Source organism: Eschrichtius robustus, chromosome 8, assembly GCF_028021215.1.
Source record: "Eschrichtius robustus isolate mEscRob2 chromosome 8, mEscRob2.pri, whole genome shotgun sequence".
Classification (NCBI taxonomy): Eukaryota; Metazoa; Chordata; class Mammalia; order Artiodactyla; family Eschrichtiidae; genus Eschrichtius; species Eschrichtius robustus.
The window spans coordinates 115,168,457-115,182,315 of record NC_090831.1 but is presented as its reverse complement, the minus strand read 5'-3'; the positions used below and the strand labels follow the sequence as shown (position 1 = coordinate 115,182,315).

Below are 13,859 nucleotides of genomic sequence, written 5' to 3'. Positions count from 1 at the left end.
GTCGCCTTTTTCACTTGCTTGTACCTGGTTCTCCAGGCCCCCCAACTCAGAACTGGTGGTTTCTCTTTTTATATTTTATGAGAAAATATATTTTGTATTTTATTACTACAACGTGTTTGGGGCAGAAGGAATTCTCAACATGTAAATTTAATCCAGCTTCCCTATTCAGTGTTTAAAATGGGGGAAGAGATGTGATTTGCTGAAATGCCTTCACTTCCTCATGCAGCTAACGTCCCTTCCCCCAGATTGTTTTCTGATCCCTCCCCATTTGATGAGAGAACTCCTGAGAGTGGCTTTACTTACAGCTCTACAATCTTGCTGAGTTTGACTGAACAGGCCTCTCAACTTCAAGCTACCTTGTGATGCACTGAATACCACTTTGATATTTAGTTATCCATTATGGTTAATATACAGTAAATGTCATAGTGCTTTCTGCCTGGCTTACTTTCTTTTCCCTCCTGCATAGACTGCTCTAGAAAAACTGGAAGGAGAGTTACAGGAAGCCAATCAGAACTATCAGGCTTTGAAGAAAAGCTTCCTAGAGCTGACTGAATTCAAACATCTCCTGAAGAAAACCCAGGACTTCTTTGAGGTTGTAATTTGGGGACTATTTATTCAAGGGCCTTTTCCTCCAGAACCTCAAATTTCCATATTGACAACTGGCTGGTTTGGAATATGAATAAATTGCGCTGTTTCTGTCACATGGCTGGGCCGAGGGGGAGGGGGAGGGTTAGGGTGGCATGTGGCACTGGTCGAAATGAATGCAAAAATATTAAGGTGCTCACTAAAAAGTATGTGCCCCAAATGGCCCAGGCAGAAGTGGAAGTCAGAAAAAAGCACACGTTAGTTTGAGCAGATTTGGGATTTTGGTAGGAAGAGACTGGGGAAGCTTTTTGATCTGGCAAAGAGCATGCTACCTTTTTTTTTTTTTTTTTTTGACACACACATAAATCTTTATTTAAAACAGAAAAATAGATCAGTCTAAGCAGTCTACCTTTTGAATTCTAACTATTTGTGGAAAATTGAAATATCATTAAAAGCAGACAAAACCATGAGGTGTGGTTTTAAGGTAGTCTAAATACATTTAAATGAAAATAGTGATTCTTTGACTTTCAGACGGAAACCAATTTAGCTGATGATTTCTTTATGGAAGACACTTCTGGTCTCCTGGAGTTAAGACCTACACCTGCACACATGAGTGGAAAGCTGGGGTTAGTGAAACTCCCTCCTCTGAAGGTTATGTGTAGATGGCTCCCTGGTCCGTAGCTCAATGCCCGGCACGTGGTAGATTTCCCTGAGTGTTTGAGTGAATGAATGAATGGACAAATAACGACTGGCATGAGGACTCTTTCACATGACTGTAAGGCTTCCATCCAGTAATAAACCCAAGTCTAACCTGACCAGGTTGGTGGAGTTGCAGGTAGTGTTACCTTGTTTGTGGTGATACTGACCTTCTTGAGTCTGAAGAGTGTGATGTGTGTATTGTCTCCACATGGGAAGGATGTAGTGATAATTGTTTAGATGGGGTTTCACAACTCTTCCCTGGCTTTGGAACAAGGCTATGGGATACATGTTTTTTTTTTTTTTCTTGTCTCTGAAATACTGTTTTGGTAATAAAATAGATTTGGAGTGTGAAGTTTGAGTGTAATTAGCGATGAGGTAGTTATGCAATCGTGTCTTCCACAAGTAGAGGTAATAGGATGTGATAATACCCACCAAAATGTGTGGTGATTCAAAATGGTGGGATTTCATTCAGTGTCCAAGTAAAACTGATGAAAATGAGTTTTAGAATTCTAGTTTTTTATTCAATAGGTACTTGGGGGCCTGCTATTTGAGGCACTAGACATTGGATTTGAAATGGCAAGGAAAATATGTATTGAAAATATTTGATCAGAAGGTAATACAGAATCAATGTACATTTAAAGTAATAGGCCAGTGAAAGTAACCATTCTAAAGTTCATTTGAAAAGTTCGGATCAGAAATTATCTAGATACCTAGATGGTTGTAAAAGCAGAGATGTATAGAAATCAATATATATGTTTCAGTTTTAGTACCTTATTTGTATAAACGCATAGAGACCATTGTTGAGCATATTGAACACTTGCTCCCTTTAGCTACAATGTTATAATGAATGGTCTATCATATTTTTAATTGCAAATAAGTGAATGTATAGTATTGGGATGATTAAGGAAACCCAGACATGTCAAAGGAAACAGGAGGTCAAAAGGGACTTGGGGAAAGTTGGGGCTGGGATCCAGGGTGGCCTTGTGGCCCCTGCCCATCAGGGCTATGTCCTTACCTCCTGCTTAGAGGGAAGGTGGTCCTCCACCTTGTGGTTGCACATCTTCCTATCCTACAGGGCCTTCTCCCTGCACCCCGCTCCCTGTGCCTCAGTAATATGTCCTCTTCTGACTGCCCAGGTTCACGGCTGGTGTGGTCAACCGGGAGAGGATGGCTTCCTTTGAGAGGCTGCTGTGGCGAATTTGCCGAGGAAACATCTACTTAAAGTTCAGTGAGATGGACACAGTTCTAGAAGATCCCGTTACAGTGGGTATCTCAGGCTGCAGGAAATGTTTTCTGAAGTTTTTTGTAGCCCCACCAGAAGGGTTTCATTCTCTCAAACACTGAGTCTTTAGCTCTATGAAGCTAATATCTATTTCCTTTTTTTCTCCTTTCTTTTCTTTTTTCCTCCCCAACCCCTCCTTTTAAAAAATACCCATGAAAGGACTGAGTCTTGTTAACACCTCGTAAGTGTTCATTCCTCCAAATACCATAGCTGTACCAGTTCCTGGAAACTTAGCTATAGTAGTGCCCCGTGGAATGGCAGCTGTGTCTTCATCACAAAGCACTGAGAACTGATTTAGGTCAGTGGGTCCCAAGCTCCAGTGTGCATGGGAGCATGAGATCTTGTTCAATGTATCGACAGATTCTGATTCAGTGGGTGGTGGTGCCCGGGAGCCCGAATTTCTAATCAGCTTGCAGTTAGTTGCTGGTAGTCAATGGACCACACACTTCGAACGAAGATTTTGAGGGTCCCCTTCACTGAGTGTCACACGGTTATCGCTACTAATTCCGTAGGGTATGCTTCCTCCACCCTTCCGGTTAGTATTTAAATCCACTTACTTTTTAATTCCAAGAAGCTGGGCTTATTTCAAAAAGAGTCATAATCTTGTCTAGAGTAGAGGCTAAAAAATGTAATTGTAAGTTTTATTTCATGGAAAACAACTTCATTGCTAAAACAAATACAATTTAAAATAAGAAAAAAGCACTTGTTTAAAAAAAAAACACATTACCATTCTAATGTCTTTATTTTTATTTTTTTCTTGTCCTCTTTCTCTCTAGTCCATAGCCGTAGGCAGGTGTAATTTAATATGGTTGTAGTAATAGCATGGAAATCTTTTTTTTTTTTTTGGCCTTCTCTTGATTTTAGATAATATAATGCCCACCTGTATCACTGTGTGCCATTTATAAATATTATTTTAAAATTCGACATTGAATCATTACTTTTCACAATCATGTTTTGACATGGAATAGTCGTGGTGGTAGAGAGAGTATTTACAAAGTAAGATGACTTTAGCCTGATGACATAGAAGATCACTGAACAGATAGCATGAGATCAGAATGGATTCCTGGTTCTGGTGGATCCAGAGACAAGAAGATCTGAGAGATTCAGCAAAGGACTAGGGATGAACTCCATGGTTGAAGGAACCTTTGTTCCTTCAAATAATGTAAAGCAGGCAGTTCCCCAAATCCTGAAATACTCCTTCCCTGCTCCCATGAGCAACTACCAAACAGACAGTTCGTTCTGATATTATTTTCAATTGGTGCCTCATATTTCCATTGAGTTGATGTGACATTTACTATCTATTATTAGACACTTTATTTCCAATTTTTCTCCAGAATGTAGACACTATGATAAGCATCTTCATGCATGTGGATTTTTATTTTGAACTATTTCCATGATATGAATTCAAGGAAATAGGATTGCTGGCTTAAAGGGTGTGAGCATTTTCATGACCCTCAATAGGTCCTGACAAATGGCTTTTCAGTGGGGTCGTACCTGATTCCAAAGATACATGATACCTGAGTGGTGTGTGATGAGTGCGTTGGATTTGTTACCACTTTTCCAACAATGGGTTTCATCATTTTGCCTTTACTCCCCATCCCAAACTAAATAAGAGTAAAACAGCACATTTCTTTGCTTACAGTAAAAGTTGAACTTTTCCATATATTCTTGTGAAATGCATACTTTTTCCTTTCTTGTGAAATGTCAAACTTGGACTTTTAAATTGCATTTAATCAGGGTTCTTACGGGCATACAGTGAGTGTGTGAGTCCAACATTAGACCTGGCTCCACCTTTGTTAAATATCAAACACCCACTCCCCCCTGAAATGTAAATGTTGTATATGAGTTAACTCTGGTGAGCTAGGTTGGCTATTTTTATTTTAAGCCTTGCAATATCCTAGTCCCTCTCTTCTGGATGTTTTCTTAACACATCTCTTAAGCACAGGGCTTAGAGCTGAATACAAGGTTCAGCTGTGATCCAAATAGTGTAGCAAACAGCAAGGTGGTCCCTTTAAGGCTGTATCAGCCTTCCTGGGGGCCCCGCCCAGCCTGCCTCAGTGGCCTTGCCCTCAACCATCATGAGTTATGAACTTGAATCAACTGGGAGAAGTTTAAGTTTTCCAATTTTAAATTTAGAAAATTTTAAAAATTTCTAAAAATATATTTTGTACTGTTTTGATTTTCCAGAGAGAAGAAATTAAAAAGAATATATTCATCATATTTTATCAAGGAGAGCAGCTCAGGCAGAAAATCAAGAAGATCTGTGATGGGTAAGTGGCTATATTAAGGGCTCTTTTCCTCAGCAATTTGGGTCAGGATTAGGTCAGGGTGTGTGCAATACATTGAATACAATACGTAGAACCTAGGGGAAGGCGGTCATCTAACCAAAGTGGGCAAATGATGGGTTAGCGGAAAAGGATGTGCAGAATGCTTCCTGGCAAGAACCCATGTGTGTCCTTTGAAATGTATGAAACACAGGTTTCGAGCCACCATATACCCCTGCCCAGAGCCGGCGTCGGAGCGCAGAGAGATGCTGGATGGTGTCAACATGAGGCTGGAAGATTTAATCACTGTGAGTGAGGCGTTCGGGCTGGTGACCTGAGCGGGGGCTGCCGATGGGCTACATCTGCCATTTCCTTATAAGTCCTGTCTCCCAGGGCCCTTGCTCCAAGGCTGGCTGGAATGTCTGCTATGCTCCTCTGGCTGTTGTGGCAGAAGGCTTCATAATTAGGAAGCAGTGTTCACTAAGCTCACGGTGATGATTCTGCATGTCAGTGATGCTTTGCCTGGGCTTAGAATTAACCACAGCCCTGGTCAACCTGCAGGTGCCCACCCCAGTCTGATAAAAGGAGCCTTTTATTGCCAGACTGGGCCTAGGCCGCATCTGGGATGTAACTCACTAGCCAATTAAGTCGACCAGCCAGTCTTGCTGATTCTTTTTCCACGGAATTGCCCAGTTGTGTGAGCCAAGCAATTAATTCTGTCAAGACAGTGAGTCTAGTTTCACGTATGAACACGCCCCCAATTCATATCCTCTTGTCGAATCTGTCATCACCTAGGATGGCTCTCAACACATATGATTTTCTTCAATAAGCTTTGCAAGTAATCACTGAAAGGAGCTGGGCCTACATCAAATCGCCTCTCCCAGATCAGCCCTGTCCAGTAGAACTCTCTGTGGTGGTGGAAATGTTATGTAACCTGCAAGTCCAGTGCGATAGCCATGGGCCACATGTGACCACTGAGCACTTGAAACGTGGCTAGTGCAACTGGGGGACGGGATTTTTATTTGTATAAAATGCGGCTGCTGTATTGGTCAGCACAGTTCTAGGTCCTCAATGAGTATCTTTAGAAACTAGGTGTGTGTGTTTTTCGAAACTCCTAGGCTAACAAACATCTTTATCTTCCCAGAAAAAGCTGTGTTTAATTGTTCTAATCTTCTCTGTTCCCTCTTTGTCACTTGTCAGGGAGACCGTGGTTCCCTGAAGCAATTACCCTTGAAGTCCTTTCCCCCCAAATATTCTGCTGGATTTTATGAAAACTGCATGAGGGGAATGGAAGTTATGCTAAACTTATATTTCGGATGACTCGAGTAGCCCCGTGTAGAGGTTACTGAAGAGGGTTTCTGTGTTGTATAACCAGAACAAAAACTAATTCCACTAAATAAATTCTGTGGGGGCCAAATTGCCTGTTCATTCCTTCATTCATTAATTCATTTGTCATTTATTGGAGAGGTTATGTATGTAAGGCATTTTGATAGGTGTATTTGTTTCCTATTGCTGCTATAACAAATTACCACAAACTGCGAGGCTTAAAACAACAGAAATTTACTCTCTCACAGTTCTGAGGTCAAAAGTCTGAAATCAAGGTGTCAGCAGAGCCAGCCTTCCTCTGAACGCACTAGGAAATGATCCTTCCTTGCCTGTTCTTCTATGGTTTGAGTGTTTATATTGCCCCAAAATTTGAATGTCAAAAACCTAATGCCCAAGGTGATGGTGCTGGGAGGTGGGACCTTCGGGACGTGATTAGGTCCCAAGGGTGGAGTCCTCATGGATGGGATTAGCGTCCTTCTAAAAAAGACCCCAGAGAGCTTGCTTGCCCTTTCTGCCATGTGAGGTTAGAATTTGAGGTCTGCAACCCAGAAGAGGGCCTTCACCCAACCGTGCTGGCATCCTGATCTCAGACTTCCAGCTTCCAGAACTGTGAAAACTTTCTGTTGTTAATAAGGCACCCAGTCTATGGTATTTCATTATAGCTGCCTGAGTCGACTAAGGCATCTTCCTAGCCTCTGGCGGTTGTCAGCAGTTCTTTTTATTTATTTATTATTTATTTATTTATTTATTTATGGCTGTGTTGGGTCTTCGTTTCTGTGCGGGGGCTTTCTCTAGTTGTGGCAAGCGGGGGCCACTCTTCATCGCGGTGCACGGGCCTCTCACTATCGTGGCCTCTCTTGTTGCGGAGCACAGGCTCCAGACGCGCAGGCTCAGTAGTTGTGGCTCACGGGCCTAGTTGCTCCGCGGCATGTGGGATCTTCCCAGACCAGGGCTCGAACCCGTGTGCCCTGCATTAGCAGGCAGATTCTCAACCACTGCGCCACCAGGGAAGCCCTGTCAGCAGTTCTTGATGGTCCTTGCTTTGTAGATGCATCACTCTGGTCTCTGCCTGCATCACACATATCTTCCCTGTGTGCCTCCATGTCCAAATTTCTTATAAAATCTCCAGTCATACTGGAATAGCGCCCACCCTACTCCTCATTTTATGACCTCATTTTAACTCGATTACATCTGCAAAGACCCTATTTCCAAATAAGATCACATTCACAGTTACCAGGTGTTAGGACTTCAGCATATCTTCTGGGGAGGACACGATTCAATACATCGCAATAGTACTATAAAGAATTCAGAAGAAAAGGAAGATATAGTCCTTGCCTGAGGGTTTTGACCTCTAGTGGGGGAGATAAACTGCTTGTGAGAGTTAAAGGCTGGGTGAGAGCTGCAGGCCAGAAGAGGGGGCCGGGATCAGAGGACGCCTCCGTGGCCGACAAGCCTCCATTGTTGCCACATCGTCTGGCATCTCCATGAGTGCCCCTCGTTTTGCTGTTGGTATTCTTTGCCCAGGTCATAACACAGACAGAGTCTCACCGTCAGCGCCTCCTGCAAGAAGCAGCTGCCAACTGGCACTCCTGGGTCATCAAAGTGCACAAGATGAAGGCCATTTACCACGTTCTGAACATGTGCAACATCGACGTCACCCAGCAGTGCATCATCGCCGAGATCTGGTTCCCGGTGGCAGACACCGTGCGCATCAGGAGGGCATTGGAGCAAGGCGTGGTGCGTGGCAGGTGGAGCAGGAGGGGGGATAGTCTCGTCCAGCCTGAGCAGCCTCTCTGCCAGGCACTCAGGTCGTCAGCCTGCTGAGTCAAGCGAACCTCACCTGGTAGGATTGTCTCCTTTATCTTTGCGCCTTCGGTCCTTACCCAGCGCGCGGGCGCATGTCAGAAACTCCCGCTCTTCTCAGCGTTTGATAAACATGCAACATTTCTTTGATCTTAGCAAGTGTGTACTGGGCACTGATGTGCCGTCACTCTGCTAGTTATGCCTGTAGATACCACCTTTGTCTAGCTGGAAAGACAAATAAGCAGGCACCTGCAGTGACAGCCAGAACGCAGGGAGTGGATTGCTCCCTTGCGCCGGCCGCTGTGCTGCGCCTTCAGCGCACCTTATGTAACTCCCACCACGCTCTAGGGTCATCCCTCTAGGTGTTCACTGTGCCCCGGGAACTGATCTAGGGCTGTGCTGGCAGAACAAAGCCCTGCTCTGGTAGACTTTCTCGAAAGGGAGACAGACAGCAGGCTTGTCCCTAACTAATGTGATTTCAGTCAGTGATGCATGGTGAACGGGAAGTAAAGCAGGGGGAAAGTGAAGGATGTGGGGAGTGAGGGGCCTGTCTGATCACCTATTCACCCCATTGGCGAAGAAGGGACCCTCTGCCCTAAATAGTGCAAGGTGGCCAAACACACGACACCTGATACTGGACAGGTGAGGTTGGCCACAGTTTATTAGTCACATATACTCACAGCCCAGGGGAGGACACTGCACGTCACACAGGGCCACATGGAGGTTGCACTTGGGACCTGCACTTGGGAGCAGAATGAATCAGCAGGAGCTAGGGGAGGCAGGCTTTATAGTGACAGGAGGATAGGGGGACCCCTGTTTCCATGGGAGAATGTGATTATTAGCTTGTTTGAATGATTTTCTGGGGTGGCAGGGAGGTGAAACTCATCACGTTGAAGCCTGGGCAGTGTGCCGTTGGTCTGGCTGCTGGGAGAACTGGCTAGGTGGGGAGCCTTTCCTGTTAAGTGGGTGGCATACCTGGTGGGAGCAGAGGAACGCATGGCTTGGCCTTTGGGGCCCTGAAGCTTTAGGTCTTCCTAATACCGTTCTGGGGCTGTTGGGGAGACGGCCCCTCTGAGGAGGTGGCCCTGGAGCAGACTTTCCTGCACGTCATGGGAAGATGAGGCAGGGTGGGAGGAAGAGCTCTCGGGCTGAAGGGTCTGAAGGGACCCAACCTGGAGGTCGGGTTGGATGAGGAGATAGGAGCTATCTTTATCCCCTCTGTACAGATGAGGAAACTGAGGCACAGAGAGTGGAAGTAACTTGACCCCGGTCCTGTAGCCAGGAGGTAGGATTTGAATGTCCCCACATCGTGGTCCAATAACTACCCAAGTGGGGCACTTACACAGAGCGTTTCACCCAGACTGGGAGGGGCAGCTGCTTCCCGGAGGAATGCACGAGCTGAGCCGTGGAAGGGTGGTCAGTAAGCAGGTGGAGAGAGGTGGGGTGGCCAGTGGTTGGAGCTAGGGCGTGGCAAGTTTAAAGACTTCGAACAAGGTCGGGGAGAGGCTGCAGGGCAGGTGCTGGTGGACGGACTCTGTAGTGGTGTACCTTCCTGTGCCGGAGTGACATGGTCCAGTTTGTGTTTTAGAAACATTTCACTGCCGTGTGGGGCAGACAGCCGGGCTGTGGGAGAGGGCTGCCCTAACGCAGGGGTCTGAACCCAACAGTGACATCCTGTAATCGTGATGGGGCCAGACTCCTACAGGGCTACTTAGGACCATTTCTACAGCATCTCCAGTCCTCTGAGATAATTACTTCCCGAGATCGGAGTAGAGGACCTGTGTGGGTAGGAGGTGAGGAGAGAAGTGGAAGGGGGTGGCTATCATTATCATCATCACATAAGCCAAGGATACTTACTCCGTGCCAGGCATTGTGTCAGCTCCTGGAGGGCATGTTTAGAAAAAAGGAGGAAGCCACAGTCCTTGCCCTCAAGGAGATCATAATCACACATATGAAAAGACATATAAAAATGGAGTGAGGATCTCCTCGACTTGCTGTGTGACCTTGGGGAAGTTACTTAATCTCTCGGCACCTTTGTTTCCTCATCTGTAGAGTGAAGCTTGTGGTGATACCTATGTCATCAAGTTGTTAGGAGGATGGCTGAGCGCTCATTTAGTTGGTGCTAAGTTGTACTGAGTATTCAGGTGGTAAGCACTGCTGGAGTTTGGAGTGACCAGAAGGTTCCTGGGGGGTGAGCTGGAGCATTGTTAATACTTGGAGAAGGGAAGAAGAGAGAAGCCTAGTGTGGAGCTGGCTGACTTCCATGGAGAAGTAGTGCGCGTGAAGGTGTGAATAGAGGATTAAATCAATGTTGTAAAGAAGTCTGGATTATAAGACCAAAGAGATTTGATTTCATTCTTTAGGTAATAGGAAGCCTTTGAAGATTTTTGAGTAGGAGGGTAACATGACTAAAGTAGTGCTTTTTGTTTATTTTGTTTTGTTAAAAGAAGGATTGCGCAGTCTGGAGTAGGCACTAAATGGAAGGGAAAGAGACTGGAGTCCGATGGTGAGGCTTGGGGCCAGGCTGGTGGCTGTGGGAATGGGAAGAGGAGGGACTTAAAGGGGACGATTAGCAAGATTTGGTGATTAATTGAATCAAGAGAAGGGACAAGTCTCATGATTCCAAAGTTTCTGGAATCTGGAGATTGGAGATTACTGAGAGGTCGGGGGAGGACCTGGCTTTGGGGCAAGTTGGTGAGTTCAGTTTTAGGCTCCTGGATTTTTGTGGGGTTGCTGAGACATGAGTGTTTGAAAGCCTAGGCAGGCAATTAAAAGAGAATTGAAATTTCGGAGAGGGTCAGGGCCATTGGGAATATAGGAACAGAATTAGGAAAGTGAAGGAACTCTTGAGAGAGTAAGTAGGAAGGAAGGAAGGAAGGGTAGAGGGCTCAGAACTGTGCATAGCATTTGCAGGAGCAGGAGGGTGGAAATTGCCAGAGAATCAGGAGGAACTCTACTCTCTTGACAACTCTCCTGTAAGAGAAATTAGCTAAGTACTAACTTTACAGATGAGATCATGAGTCTCAGAGAGGTCAAAAAATTGTCCCAAGTTCACCCAATAAGTGATGGCAGGAGTTGGGCTGTGATGCACGTGCTGACACCTAGCCTATGGCTCTCTTCCTTACGTCTTCTTATGTGTTCTTTTTTGCAGGAACTAAGTGGCTCCTCCATGGTCCCCATCATGACAGCAGTGCAATCTAAAAGAGCTCCTCCCACATTTAACAGGACCAATAAATTCACAGCTGGCTTCCAGAATATTGTAGATGCATATGGTGTAGGCAGTTACCGGGAGATGAACCCAGGTAAAGGGACCGATGTATTGCACAACTAGGCAGCTTGAAAATGAAAACTGGATAAGATTTACCCCTGTGGTGGCCTTGGCAGTTAATCACTTTGAACGGTGACATTCCTAAAATCTTATTTGGTTTCTTAATGCCCTGCATTGTCTTTTGCAAATGGTGATTAGTGAAAGATTTGCTCTTTGTCAAGATTTCACCTGTTCTCCCTTAAACCGTAGCTGTATCAGGCAGCCAAATTCAGTTCTTGTTTCCTTACTGATTCAATGAGGGTCATCTGTAGGCATCTGCACAGTCCCATAGCTGTTGTGTGGGAGAGATGGAGATGGACGTAGTCAGAAGACTGGAGTCACAAGCTGTGTCACTAAGTTGATTTGTAAAATAAAGGGGATTTGTAAAATAGACCAGATGTCCTTAAGCCAAGCAGTTTATGGTGCTGTTCTTCTCCAGCCTGAGTCCCAATCTAATTTGTGACCCGTACTGTGGGGGCCCCAGCAGGTTGAGGGTCCTGTGAGTAACTGCTGGAGGTGTGTGGTGCATGGAACGGTGGAGAAACAGACAAAAGATGGTGGTAGAAAGAGTGTAGAAAGCACTTAGAGCTAGGAAACTGGTTTAAAATCCCATCAAGCTTTGTGATCATGGGGAAAGTCACTTAGCTGCTCCAAAACTCAGCTCATCTGTAAAGTGGGGAATAATAATACTTACTCATTGAGGAGCTAATGTATGGGGGAGCTAAGTGAGTGTCAGGGGTGGGGATGGTGAGGGAAGACAGAATCAGAAAGACACAAGGAACCAGCTTGTAGATGGTGGAGCGTGGTAGAGAAATCTTTGACTTGGGGCCCAAAGAATGTTGGGAGGACTCAGGCTGTTGTGGGTCTCACCTCTACAGCTCCCTACACCATCATCACTTTCCCCTTCCTGTTCGCTGTGATGTTTGGAGACTGTGGTCACGGAATTGTGATGCTACTGGCAGCCCTTTGGATGGTCCTTAATGAGAGACGCTTACTGTCCCAGAAGACCACCAATGAGGTGAGTGTTCATGAAATGTCTCGCCTCGTTTCTTGGAGGTTATAAGTAGAATATTAAAAATGTGTATATTGTTTTCACCATGGAAATAACATGCTGTTATAAAAAGTAAGAGAAAGATGGAAAGTAAAAAAGGACCAGAGTTCAACATAAAAACTCCTGGCCAAAGGTAAATCCTTTGGATGGTTTGGTGCAGTAGCATCTTTGTTTTTTGTACATTACTTGACAAGGCATTGATCTTTTCCTTTACTTTTTTTCTTTTTTTAAAAAAAATATTAATTAATTAATTAATTTATTTATTTTTGGCTGTGTTGGGTCTTCGTTTCTGTGCGAGGGCTTTGTCCAGTTGCGGCAAGCGGGGGCCGCTCTTCATCGCGGTGCGCGGGCCTCTCACCATCGCGGCCTCTCTTGTTGCGGAGCACAGGCTCCAGACGCGCATGCTCAGTAACTGTGGCTCACGGGCCCAGCTGCTCTGCAGCATGTGGGATCTTCCCAGACCAGGGCTCGAACCCGTGTCCCCTGCATTGGCAGGCAGATTCTCAACCATTGCGCCACCAGGGAAGCCCTACTTTTTTTCTTAACGTTGATTTTTTCCTTTGATTATAAAAGCAATATATGTTCACTGTAAAAACTGGGAAAATACAATAATCTAACTACCTAGAGAAAATCACAATTAATGTTTTTTTTTTCTGTGCTTATACACAGGTATATAATTTTCTAAAATTGGGATGAAATAGTGCATATTAATTTGTAGCTTCCTTTTTTTTCACTCAAAATATCACAAATGTTTTTTTACGGCAGAGCGCTTCTCCTACGATCAGCCCATGATCAGCATTCTTATGAAATGCTGAGAAATCCTGAATATCGGGTCTTCACTTGCACACTTGAAGTTTCCACATTTTCTGTGAAGTCCCTTCATAGCGTTGTGAAGGTTGAGACAACTCAAGTCTGCATTGTTTCAAAGTTAATCAGTTAACGTCACTTTATGTCCACTGTAATACATTTTATAAACTGGAAACATGCTTTTCACTCTGTTCTGAATTTTAAGAATATCTGCAATCTTTAATACAAGTTGACTTAAGTTGAGCTAGTTCAACGATGTCATAGGAAGTCAGTCATAAGCAGGGTTAGTGGGAGAATCAACCTGTGACCAATAGAGTTTTCCATGGCAAGCATCTTAATAGCTGTACTTTCCTATAATAAATATTTAAAGTCTCCAATGGGCACTTCAGCAGTTCTGAGAATGGCTGATACACATCATCCAGTCCTACGGAAAACGCTTTACTCTTCTTGGTGGATGTGCTTAGACAGAGACTCACTGTTATAACAAGACCCCAGATGAGTGTAGACTTCACTTGCTGTAAAACTTAGCAACATAGGAGGCAGGTCCCAGAAGCACTTGAGGCAGCCGCCACCCACTTTCAAGTCCCTTCCTTTATAAGGGAGGCCTCAGCTTCTTCTTCAGTTACGTTTTCTAACCAAGGCTGAATTAAAGAATATGAAGCTTTGGAGGGCTTCCCTGGTGGCACAGCGGTTGAGAATCTGCCTGCTAATGCAGGGGACATGGGTTCGAGCCCT

The 13,859-nt window shown here is 44.8% G+C and overlaps 1 protein-coding gene across 2 annotated transcripts in view; it reads left to right on the top strand.

Moving 5' to 3' along the window:
• Positions 1 to 13,859, top strand: part of ATP6V0A4 (ATPase H+ transporting V0 subunit a4) — a 73,512-nt gene that overhangs the window by 34,516 nt on the left and 25,137 nt on the right. For both annotated transcript variants that reach the window (XM_068549533.1, XM_068549534.1), the window contains 8 exons: positions 467 to 592; positions 1,117 to 1,211; positions 2,421 to 2,547; positions 4,754 to 4,836; positions 5,045 to 5,138; positions 7,681 to 7,893; positions 11,111 to 11,261; positions 12,145 to 12,284. In XM_068549533.1, the coding sequence (XP_068405634.1) occupies positions 467 to 592; positions 1,117 to 1,211; positions 2,421 to 2,547; positions 4,754 to 4,836; positions 5,045 to 5,138; positions 7,681 to 7,893; positions 11,111 to 11,261; positions 12,145 to 12,284 (1,029 nt within the window). The remainder of the gene's footprint in view (positions 1 to 466; positions 593 to 1,116; positions 1,212 to 2,420; positions 2,548 to 4,753; positions 4,837 to 5,044; positions 5,139 to 7,680; positions 7,894 to 11,110; positions 11,262 to 12,144; positions 12,285 to 13,859) is intronic.